Source organism: Genypterus blacodes, unplaced genomic scaffold (assembly GCF_046128005.1).
Source record: "Genypterus blacodes isolate CSIRO-AG114 ecotype Tasmania unplaced genomic scaffold, CSIRO-AGI_Gbla_v1 ptg000030l_1, whole genome shotgun sequence".
NCBI classification, from domain to species: Eukaryota; Metazoa; Chordata; class Actinopteri; order Ophidiiformes; family Ophidiidae; genus Genypterus; species Genypterus blacodes.
The window spans coordinates 3,632,703-3,645,000 of NW_027466843.1; the positions used below are offsets into that span (position 1 = coordinate 3,632,703).

The following is a 12,298-nucleotide window of genomic DNA, read 5'->3' on the forward strand; positions in this document are numbered from 1 at the left end:
AGACGGGGGAGGAAACAGTGACCCTTGAAGAGAGGAACAGGGAGCTGGAGGCTGGAGGTGATCTGCAGGACGGAAAGGAAAGCAGACATGTGAGGAGGACACGTCACACACATGCAACCTGCACAAGTTTGAAAGTCATCCAGCATGTTTCACCTTCAGTTCAGGTGCTGCACTTAGGTTATGGACCTTTTTTAACATTTATTACTCATCGATCTGTGCCATCTAGTTGTCAACTTACACAAGGGCCCTAAAACTGATTTAGTTTGGTGAGTTAGAATAAAGATATCATAAAAGCCACTGTTACTATGGGAGCCCATACTGTCCATTGTACTCAGAGAAGCACACATTTATGTACGTATGAGTGTGTGAGTGAGTGTGTGTGCTCACTCGTTTGTGCTCTAGGCAAAATTGGGCAGCAAAAAAATCAAACAAATACACATCAGGAATTTTCTTGATGGAGAAGTTTGACAATATCATGACAATACAGAGGCTGGATTCAGCTTCTTAGAGTCGATGACAACACACTTGGAATTAGAAATGTTTAACAGCTGTGTGTGTGTGTGTGTGTGTGTGTGTGTGTGTGTGTGTGTGGCTCACAGGATCAGCCTAACAGAGAGCAGCCACTCCCAGAGCCTGATGAGTTGATGGCCCGACCTCTCTCTGACCACAGACTTGTTGATCAAGTCACTTCAGGTCGGCAACACACAAACACAATTAGATAACATGTCAGCACGTAAAACCACAACCGCTTTTTTCCCTTAAAAGTTCAGTACTGAGTTGAGTGTTTGTTCTAGTTCACATAATTAGTTGAGAGTGATACAGGAAATGTAATTGACCTGGCTTATACTAGCATTAAAGAAAGAACATAAACTAGCAATGTAAGATATTACTCAGCGTGCTGATTGATTGAATTATGTCACATTTCGGGGGTTTCAGGGGAAGAACATGTTCCCCAGGTTGCAGTGACACCTCGCTTCTCATACCTCAACACATCAGATGACATGGATGATCAGGAGCCACTGTTGGAGGAAAAGGATGGCGATGATGAGGAGGAGGAGGAGCTCATCGTGCTTGACCCTGAACATGTCTGAAGAACTCTTATTATTGTATTATCTTTTGGATTTGTGCTCAATAGTCACTAAATAGCTCTGCCCTGAATTTCTGCAAAATATAAACCAGCTCAAAACAGTGCAGACAGTGTCTAGGAATAGAACGATCAACAGCCACACTAGCATCCAGTAAAACTAGGACTACTACTATTTTTTGAGGTTTTTCTATTCAGTGTCAGTGCAGAGGAAGTGTTAATAAAGCAAATATTTAAGTCGCTTCTTCTTTTTAAATGTTATGTTACCATCACACCCCCAGCCCAAGGGAATAAATTGTACAATGTGATCAGAATGTGGCAAAAATAGATTTGAAAAACAAAGGTTGTAGCCTGCTGGATGTATTTGCTCACAGTATTTAATATACAGTAATGATTCTCACATGCAGTGTTGAATCTCCTCCTCTACATCTACAGGTGCTACCATCTGCATCACAATGATTTTACAAAATATCTTAAAGTCTGCCTTTAAATGCACCACCAGATTTCATGTCATCTCACACTCATGTCATTGATACCATGTTTATGTGATGGCAGCCCCTGGTCAGAAGACAACAAGCTGCACTGAAGAGCCAACTGATCAAGCAGCTGGAGAGACTCGACATCGGCCTGAGGGAAAAGGTAGGAGCCTTTTTTTCCTCAAGAACAAATGCAGCATACATCAGGAGAATAAAAGTTAAATCAGCTTGATCTGTAAACGTGTGGAACAAATACTTCTTAAGAACGTGGCCTTGTTAAAAGAAAAATTAGTCCAACACAAGACTCCATGAGATAGTTTGATTGACTTTGATAGACTCAACGGGACAAAATAATTGAGCCGGCTGTATTCAAGGACTTTTTTCAGTCACAATACTGATAAAAGTGTGGACATTCCCTCTCTTCCACGGTCTCAGAGAGCCACAGAGAAGGCAGATGCTAGCCACTTGGATGACGTGGGTGTGGAGCTGTTCAGAGTGCAGGAGCAGCTGGCCACTCTGCAGGCTGAGCTCGAGGATCATCATCACAACAAGGCCCAGGCTGAAGGCAAACATCGCCACACACAGGATCAGTTGGAGGCAGTGAAAAGCCAATATTCCAATACTGCTGGCCAGGACAGCACAGCTAAAACCCACGGTGAGGCTAAATATAGGAGTTATTCACTCACTTGACATTTGGTGAGTCACATGGTGAGTTTCTACTGTGTTTGATCCACAACTTTAATTCATTCATTTATCGTGACCTCTGATTCCAAAGTGACATCTATCAATATTGATCCATTAATATAATGATTATTATTCGCGAACATAATAAGCTTAAATTGCTAAATGTAAACCTAGATGAAGTCCAATCACATTGAAATCAGTCTCATATGTAATCAAGATATGTTCAAATATTAATATTAGATTGACTTGCAATGTCGGTGGATGTACTTTCACACCAGCGACTAGACAGCCAGTCTACATTAGCTTTTTCCACACTGAAGCGTTCTTTAATGCTGACTGGTGTGTCTCCATAGTGTCTCAGCTACAGACAGAGCTGGACAGCCTGATGCAGCATCTCGTCTACACACAAGAAGTCAGTGAAGATCTGCAGTCCAATGTCAAAGCCCTGAAGAATGCCACACACAAAGCAGGAGCTGAGAGGACCCAGGCTGAAGACCAGAAGCTCAAGCAGGTGAACAGGGGGACGCTGGACATTTTAAACACCTCAGAGCTTCTAGATTTTCTGTTATTTTAGGCCAGAAATCTGTTAGAGATTAAATAATAAATCACCTTCATTGATGTGTTGCTGTCGGTTGAAAATTTGCCACCAGGATTTATATGTGGAGCGTCTGACAAAGGACATGGAGAGACTGACGGAGCAGATCGCTCTGTATGACGCCCAGGCCACCGCACAAGCACAGGAGACGCAGGCAGCCAAGGAGGCCTTCTCTGAGGTAAGCACAGCGGGGCACATCAGTCAGTCAATCACAAACCAAGCACAACTAAATATCAACCTGGTTATATATTTAAATGAATTGAGTCACCATTCAAAGCTTCAATAATACAGTGAAGAATAAAAATGTTACTTGATAATTTAATGACTCGACTAAAGCCAAAGATTTGTTCATATTAACTTTATGCATTTTTACCACACTTTGACCTATTGATAGGATTTTAATTCAAATGTCAAGGGTATCTAAGTGCAACGTCCGATCCTGTTTAACCTGATTTTAAAGCTTTGTCAGGAGAAAATAAGAGCAGGCAAAAAATCTATCTGTCAGTGTTTGTGTGTGTGTGCAGGCTGAGTTGGAAATGGAGTCTGTAGCGATGGCTCGGAAACAGCTGTTCCAGCAGTGGAACAGCAGTCTGGTGGGGATGAAGAAACGAGATGAGGCTTTGGCCGCCATGCAGGAGGCAGTGCGGTAAGAAGGAGGGCAAGGGAGGCCGCAATATTAACTTGAAACTTAAAGTTTAACTGGGGTCAAGTCAACCATTAATGTCTAGGCCTGTAAAGAGACCTTGTATTATATATTCGGCAACACACATAAACTTCACTTGAAAATGTGTATTGTGGCCGGATGATACACACTCAAATGCAAATAGATCCTGGTGCACATCTTTGACGCAAAATAGAGAACTGAAAATTAAATAATATTTCCTGTTAACTTAAAATGCGTATGGAGATACACCCCAAGTGTGTGTTCTCTTCTGCTGCCTGTCTTACAACTTATCAATGAAAACAAATCATTGGAGTCAGAGTCTTTGATATAGGGAGTTTGTTTGAACAGCATTTGTATGTTGTGTTATGCTGATCACGGCACTGATTTCTCTCTCCTTACCTTAGCAAAGCAATGCCAGGACCCTAACCTGTCTTTTCCTCCCCCCAGCAACATCGAACATGAAGTGATCACACTTGACGGGGAGATTGACGGATACAAGAAATCCACCATAGAGGAGGAGGAGCAAAACGAAATCCTTACTATGCACCTAAACTGGTTCCAGTTGGACGGTGCTTCCTCCAAAAAGCTGATGGGTCAACGACAGGAGCAGAAAGAGACTCTGCAGGCCCATTACAGCACCTGCCTTCGCTCTCTGCAGGAGACAGAACGCAGCCTTGCCAGACTCAACAAGGTAGCAGGAGACCAAATTGTTTAATCGTTATTGTTGGTCTGTGTAATTACTTTAAAGCGTGTTATCTGGTATACATAGTTTCAAAAGTTCAATTCTAGATTTCCTTCATTTGACTGTACTACTGTAATACTTGACTCTTTGCTCTCTTCCCCTCCTTAATTGCTGTAGGAAAACAGTACCTACCAAAGTGAAGTGAGCAATCAGAGGAGGCAGTTGGAGAAGGAAAGCGCAGTGCGGCTGGAGGTGGAGGGCAAGATCATGACCCACATTCAGCAGAAGCTCATCCACAACAAGGCTGCCAAGTATTCTCAACAGCTCACTAACAAGATAGACACACTCAAGAAAGAAAAGGTAAAGTTAGGATTTGAAAGACATTCATATATCTTGGTGGTGCTTGGACACTCATTGTCCCGTCCTTCCAATTAGATCTCCCAGTTGTGGCAGCTGGAGAACGAGTTAGTGACATTGGGACTGGAGAGCAGTGAGATCAGCCAACATCTGGACAGCTTGAAACTCATCCAGGAGGCCTTGGAGCTGGAGATCACCAATTACAACACATTGCTCACTGCCAACCAGGCAAAGATGACTTCCTTTGACTCCAGCATTGAGCGAAACCACGCCGTCATTGACACCTACAACAAGAAGATCCAGCAGATCGCGGCCAACACTGGGGTGAGGGAGACGTTCATGGAAGTCAACCAACATATATTGTTCTAGTGCAGGATTATGGTAGCAGTAATCTCTGTTGGTTTTTGGATTGTTAATACATCAGGGTAAGATATAAAGACCAAACTATTATAAGAGAATCAGAGCTGGTTTGATGCTCATTAAAATCACTGTTGGCTGTAGGGTGAGATCAAATCTAAATTGTGATTCTGTATGCTTTCATTCCCAGCACGAGGACCTGAGTCCGCTACAGATTCAGGCAGAGAAATTAACCACAGAGATTGAGGAGCTGGCAGCTGATATCAAGAGGGGCCGGCAGCTTTGGATGAGACAGCAGGGGGCGCTAATAGCTCTGACCCAGGAGAGAGAAGCAAACAGCAAGGTCATGATGAAACTGCAGACAATCTATACTGCCCTGCATCAGAAGAAAATCCGTGCAGAAAGTATGTACACACACTCACACACACACACACACACACACACACACATTGGAAAACATAACCACTAACCCAAACTTTAACTGCAATTCATTTGAAACTTAAGGTTACTGCTGATTTATCCAATGTTATGATTTTGTTGAGGTTTTAAGTATAAAAAAACTAGGAATTACTTAGAAAGTACTTAAGCTACCAAAACACCAACTCTCTCTCTCTTTCTCTCTCTCACCCCAACTCTGCCAGGTCAGTTTGAGCAACAGTACCGCGAGGAGGCAGAGCTGGAGAGGCACATGAAGACACTGAGAGGAGACACGCTGAAGCTCAACACCTTGATAAACAAGAACAGACAGCTGAGTCAGGCCCTGGAAATGGAGAACAAACTGATGAAGGCTGAGAACCTCTGCAAACTTAAGGTAGGACTTGATTGTGTATACTTGTAAATCATTTAACTTCCTGCTCGCCGTATCAATGGCAAATATATCAGTGTTTAATTATCCATTACATCGTGTGTTTAGGAGGCGGAGAGAGAGTGTGTTGAGATGGAGATGAAATGTGAGAAGATCCAGGAGGACAAAGAGCGTCTCCAGAGCGCTCTGGTGGAGGCTGAGTCAGTGTTACTTGTCTCTCTACTGCTGATCTAATCGGCTAATCTGAAAATATTTTCCTTCTCTTGGCGTGAGGTTGCTGAAATACTGAATGTATCTTATCAAGGAGCCCTTCTTTCATAAGGAGTGTGACTTTGGAATCATTCTGGTTCTGTCATTACTGGACAACATGAACACCTTCCTGTACCTGTCATAGATGGCAGATCATGCTGTGGGAGAAGAAGACCCAGCTGGCTAAAGAGACTCGTTCAGCCGTGGACACTGACCTCGGCCAGGGAGACATCCACATGATGAAGGCTGAGATACATCGTATGGAGGTGAGTGATGTGCTCGGCCATGGAGAGTATCATGTTTGTTATCGCGGCACTGTCAAAATAAATCCTACATCACACAACAGTACACATAGGCATCCCTCGTTAGCAACAACAAGACGTCTTTAAGGTTTGAAAGTATGTCTAGAGTCAACAACAAGTCTGCTTCAGAGGGAGCAGCAAAAAAAGGAGAGCAGTCACAAGGTTTTAAGAGAATGATTAAGGGATTATACATAATAATACATGTGACGATATGCATGCTTTTAGCTGAACCGGTGGTTCTCACGGTGTTACACGTCCCGTCTGTGGTGCCTGATGCACCCTCAGGTAGCACATCAGGTTCATCTGGAAATTTACAGAACAATTTAAATGAATTATGACTCTAATTGTTCTCTTATTAACTAATGATGATATTTAGATTTAATGGGTTCTTCTCTGGATCTCGTCAAACCTGTCTAACAAGACAGACAGACGGACTCAAGACAAACATGACTGAAAACATGACCTCCTTGGCAGGGGTCATTGTGGCAAAGAGCTCTTGAAAAGTCACTTTTCTGTTTTAATAAAGTATTATGTTTTATGTTGAACGGACCATGGTGTCTCGTGTGTGTGTTGTAAATTTCTGTTCTATGTACTGAACTTCTTGCTAAACTGTAAACTTCTCAATTTCAGCTGTGGTAATTGGTTGAAACACTTTTTACAACCACTCATCTATACTACACACACACTTATTCATCTTTGTGTACTAACTTCTTCTCTTTCCAGGTGCGGCTGAATCAGCTGATGAGGCAGCAGGAGCGACTCCAGAGGGAGAGTGAAGCCACAGTGGCCAGGAGGGAGACGATCCTCCTGCGTAGGGAGGCCCTGGCTCACAGCTGCCACAAACAAACTACTAAGGGTGAACTTTTCCGCATCATCCAGGGCCTCCAGCGCAAGATCCAGGACACACACAAGGTACAGCAGAGGACATGGGCTTCCTGTGCATACACTTATGAAATCATATCTGTGTGTATTATGCTTCACTATCCATGTGCATGAATGTCTTATACGTATGTCTCCAGCATGTAGCAGAGCGTCAGCAGGAGATCAGGGAGCTACAGGAGAGCAAGGCAAATCTGAGCGACAGTCTTGGGCAGCAGAAGCAGCACCTGATGGAGTTGAGTGGGAGCAGTTATGCCCTTGATCATGACATCGTAAAACTCCAAGACAACAAAGAAAGTGTAAGGAGCACATACGCTGTACTCTGCATTACAACACATTCATACAAGCCACACTAAGTGTACTACTGTCAGTACAGCAGCATGTTTCCCTCTGTCCTAGACTCTGATTAATGTCCCGGCTTTCATGACTTACGTGCCAGAGTAAGAGCTAATGGCTGACACACATTGTTCCTTCCAGTAAATGTTTGGTAACATGTATGAAGGTGTGGACGGACATGTCATGCAGACTTGGCTGTGACTTATCACCGACAGATTCAACTGAAACCACACCCAAATATTTAATATACCAGAAATGACTTCATGCCTGTGATATCTTTTTCTTCGCTTCATAATCTGTGTTTCTTGACACCTGAAATCAAAACTCAAACTGACCTTCATTCGTACACTCTTTTCATTGTCTAGAACCTGGCCCACCTGGTGGCTCTGCAGAACCGGCTCAAGCAGTTGCAGATGGTTTGTGAAGGCAGATATCAAGCCTTGTCCTCCAGCGAGTGTGTGGAAACTACCCTGCAGTGTCAGAAGGAGCGCGCACACGCCGTCAGCACAATCCTGCACCGTGTGTGTGCGGAGTTCCCCCAGCACCAGGGGGCCCTACGCAGGCTGTTACTAAATCTGTCAGCGCGGGTTCAGGCCCTGGAGCAGGGGCCATCCTGAGAGTGAGTGACCTTGAAACCAGGAGAGGATATGAAACATTACGTGACCGTCTCAAACAGCAAGTTCTATAAGTTGACAGTTTACAGTAAATGAGAGGATAGAACATGGTCTGCTATATTGTGAAATAAATAATAAGTGTGAAAAATTATACTTGATTAAAGACTCTGCATGAATCAGTGGAATTGTTCATAGTTCATGGTATTTGTCTCTGAAGTTAGCATTATATAAATTGGTTCTAACAATACTCCTACTATTATGCTGTTGAATTGTGAATCTGAAAATCTTTTTTTAGCTGTTTGACCTATGCAAGAAGTTTTCATTTCCTTTCCTCAGCTTGTCTGTCTGTCTGTCTGTCTGTCTGTCTGGCGAATGAACACAATGTGCACAACCAGATCTCTTTTTTTCCAAGAGCCCTATCCACCAGCAAGGTTGCGGAACTGGTTACTATGACGATACAAAATTCTCCAGCAGAATGTCCCACAGGGGAAAGCTATCAACCTCACAGGGCCTGGAGGAAGAAGCCGAGGAAGTGATACAAACTCGACCTACCGGTAGAACCTCCATGTCAGACGTCTTCCCCCACCTTGTTTTCCAACCTAAACCCTTGCACAACAAACGTACTGCACCTACTGGAGGTAGAGCTCAGACTAGCTAAGAATCATACATAAACAACAGCAGCAGAGTCAAACTTGCCGGCTGCTTGTTGCCTGGATAACTGAGCCATTAGAATTGTGCTTTACGACAGAGGGAGGGGGAGGAGAGGGGGAGGAGACGAAGATGTCTGGCGAGTAGGATGCAAAATTCATTATTTCTTTTTATGTCGAATTAAATAGACCTGACTCATCCGGGATCCCAAAGATGGCAATAAATGGACAGGGCTGTAGGTGTATTCCCATTATAGGTGACATTAAACTAGATGGAGCAATAGTGATGTAACCGTGGGCAGAGGAAGAAACATATGACTCCAAACACATTTGTCTTCTACCTCTGGACCCTGTGTATAACCTCAAACTGAATGAGTGCAAGGCGACCACCAGACCAGATAGTACGGCTCGTGGATACTTATTATTTTTTGCTTTGCATCAGCCCATGGATGAAGCAGCCCCACCAGGAAAACCCAATACTCCCTATGGTCAGACCACTATTGTTCTCTGGAGTGCAGGAAAGATAAGGAGGAGGCACCAGAGACAAAAGCAAGGTCAGATTAGATTTCTGCCATGTTTGCAATCTACTATGTCATGAAAACTACAGTGTAATCAATCAATACGGAGGCTGTGCATGATATGATAATGTTATTTCTCTGTTGTGGCTTCTTCAGCTCAATTGCCTGTGTGAGGAGAGTGAGAGTGGTTTGTTACGATGCCATTTGAAAGATGAAAGCAGTTAGTACATACAGGACATAAACATAAAGAGAGAGGCTTTTTGGGAGAGATTTCACTATTGTTGGTAACAGGCATTCAGAAGCCAGCTAAAACCAATCCACCGTTAATTGAACCTGAATACATTTGATGTCATTTTGCTCCTATTGTCTTTTCTAAAGCCTATATTATTAGTGTAAGTTGCATTTGCCTTGAATAAAAGTTTTTTCTGCTTTCAATGCTTTGTGGTGGCATTTACATTTCACTGCCTCTTTTAGAGCCGGTGGTTTTTAAGAGCCCATAACAATGACCTGTGCCCTTATTTGTGTGTGTGTGTGTGTGTTGTCTATTATCATCACACATTTTTTAAGGGAAAATCCCCAGCAGCTCTGTGGTGTCCACACTGTATGCAACATAATGCTGTGGCCGCCAGATAAGAGGCTCTGAACTGTTGACCCAAGCTGCTCAGGTTACCATATTGCAGATTATGCAGACGGCGACACTTGTGGGCTTTATTGATGCAACTCTCGGACAAGAGGATCATATTTTGTTTCCTGCATCAGATCCTCAGCGTTTGATATAAATCTGTTGGTTCACACTCTCAAACGTTTTGTTCTTCAGTTACGCTGACTGACTGAGAGTTTGAATTCTGCGGAACTCTGGCGACTGAAAATCTTTAATCCGTGAAGGTGACGACCTCTTACCACCGCATTCCTCTGAGCTCCAGCTTTCCTTATCAACCTACGTATACTTGTCAAATACCTTTGTTTCCGTCACAATCTGTTCTCTCTGATTCTGATCACAATGATTCCAAGGTTTTTTTCTCTCGCAGATAGATATCCTGTAATCTGTGGACATTTCAATTCCAATTTCATTTCCTTTCCTTTACAGTAGTCTGTAAGCCTATATGTTACCTCACACCCTCGCCAGCTGAACCCCCATGTTACTTCCTCTTCCAACGCGGACTTTGACCTCCAGTGTTTGTCTTGTGCTGTCCCCCCTGTGCACTGTGTGTGTTTGCTTAAGTGCGATTAGAAATTATTACGTGAAGTTGCGATTCAATGCTGACTTCACTCAACAAACAAAACAAATCAGCCTGGCTCATAAAACACACGGCCAGGCAGAGGTTTACACTGCGTTACCTAATGCTCTTAAAAGCAAACAAATGTCACAAAGCTGCCAAGAGTGTACATGGAACAGATGTGTATTTGTGTGTGTGTGTGTGTGTGTGTGTGTGTGTGGCTAACCGGACTGGCCGATGTGTGCGATCTGTGAGTTTGAGAGAAAGTGTGAGAAAGCAAGTCAGCCTGTAACTCCGCTCTGCTTTCATCTGTATTTGTGTGTGTGTGTCTGTTCCAGGTCTTGTATTTCTGGTTTTCCCACACGCCTCCACACAAACACAAACACACACGCACACACATGCACACACACGCACACACACTTTGACACAAACACCCACAGGGCGTGGAAACAAGCAAAGCTGTTTATAGCTCTGGACTTTTCTTGTCTTCTAGTCAGTGTGCTGTTCCTCTTTCAGGCACGACTTTGTTACAATTATGCGCGTCTATGTGTGTGTGTGTCTCTGTGAGTGTGTGTCTTCTTGATCTGCTCTAGCTTTTTCCATCAATCAGGAAGTTATTTGCAGAATACACTCGGAATGGCGGGAGAGTGTGTTCCTGAGGGTCCAGACCTCAAAGAGATGGGCGAGGAGGAAATTTGGGAACTGATCAATGACAACCGGCACCGGCTCTCCCTTGGGGTCAGACCCTGCGTCCTGATCCCGTACCTGCGACAGGCCAGGGTGCTCAACGAGATGGACGAGGATGAGATTCTGTCCTGTCACAATCTGACTAACCGCTCCATGAGAACCAGTAAGACTCTTTACTTCCTAATGGGTTTTTGCATTTTCTAATATGTTTTTGAAGAGAATGATGTCGTTAACTAAGTCTTTTGTGTTATGAAACACTCTGTAGTTACTGTTTATGACCCTGGGTTGTTGAACGGTCTTTTGTTATTGCATAGATTCCTCGTTGGCCTGTTCTTGCTGGTTTTGTTGGCCTTGTTTCGTCCTGTCCTGACTGATGGCTTCAGAACAAAGTGTGTCGGGGGTCAAGGGGTCGGGTTTAGACCCTCTGTTTAGATTCTCTGTTGCTTCCAGGCTACATGCTGGACCTGCTGAGGACCCAGGGCAGGAACGGTGCCATGGCCCTGCTGGAGAGCCTGATGATCCACTACCCCTCCCTGTACACTCACGTCACCGGGCGCAAACCCAGCACTGAACCGTCAAGATTCAGCGGTATGCGGCTTTAACAATTTGAGTATTTTTTAAAGGATAAACATCAGGCTCCTTGTCTCATTTATTTCCGATTTGCAATTTCCTCCTCCTAGGTCTAATTAAGTACTCAGAGCTGACAGAGTACCTTGTCAGAGCCGTGACGGGGATGCAGAAGGAGCTGCAGGAGGCGCGCTGCGAGGCCGAGCGGATGAGGGTCCGCTGTGCCTCCCTGGAGACCGAGATTCAACAGATGATAGAGCAAGAGCAGAAATGCAGATGCCTCCAGTCGGAGTGTGAGCGCATGAAGCGGCACTTGGCTGCCCTTCAACGCGACATCACCAAGTTGAAAGACGAGAAGTGTGACTTGTACGCGCGTTATACCTCCGCCATTGAGGAGAAGTCGGCCGTGAGCACAAGCTGCCATGACCTGAACCTGCAGGTCAGGATCCTGGTCTAAGTGTGTTTCTCAGCTTTAGTACTCAGATTTGTTTAATGGCAAATTTGGATGATTTGACTCTGCTGCAGGTTTATCAGCTGGAGACTGAGCTCCAGAAAGCCCAGACAGAGAATGACTTCCA

The 12,298-nt window shown here is 44.2% G+C and overlaps 2 protein-coding genes across 3 annotated transcripts in view; both read left to right on the top strand.

Annotated features, from left to right (window-relative positions):
• The first annotated feature begins 1 nt into the window (after position 1).
• ccdc40 (coiled-coil domain 40 molecular ruler complex subunit) lies at positions 2-8,180 on the top strand. The gene is made up of 18 exons (XM_076145477.1): positions 2-89; positions 600-693; positions 937-1,085; positions 1,640-1,723; positions 1,996-2,215; positions 2,598-2,755; positions 2,895-3,017; positions 3,364-3,485; positions 3,951-4,194; positions 4,363-4,545; positions 4,621-4,866; positions 5,090-5,303; positions 5,541-5,710; positions 5,813-5,904; positions 6,099-6,219; positions 6,979-7,167; positions 7,275-7,433; positions 7,836-8,180. The coding sequence occupies exons 2-18, from the start codon at positions 645-647 to the stop codon at positions 8,085-8,087; spliced, it is 2,775 nt and encodes a 924-aa protein (XP_076001592.1). The 5' UTR covers positions 2-89; positions 600-644; the 3' UTR covers positions 8,088-8,180.
• Positions 8,181-10,210: 2,030 nt separating this feature from the next.
• The window catches only part of card14 (caspase recruitment domain family, member 14), a 10,299-nt gene continuing 8,211 nt past the window's right edge, over positions 10,211-12,298 (top strand). The window contains exons 1-4 of one of the 2 annotated variants that reach the window (XM_076145476.1): positions 10,211-11,316; positions 11,604-11,741; positions 11,834-12,159; positions 12,246-12,298. The exon at positions 12,246-12,298 is cut by the window's right edge and continues 106 nt beyond it. In XM_076145476.1, the coding sequence (XP_076001591.1) occupies positions 11,103-11,316; positions 11,604-11,741; positions 11,834-12,159; positions 12,246-12,298 (731 nt within the window). In that variant the 5' untranslated portion in view covers positions 10,211-11,102. The remainder of the gene's footprint in view (positions 11,317-11,603; positions 11,742-11,833; positions 12,160-12,245) is intronic. The other variant, XM_076145475.1, reaches the window with a different exon arrangement.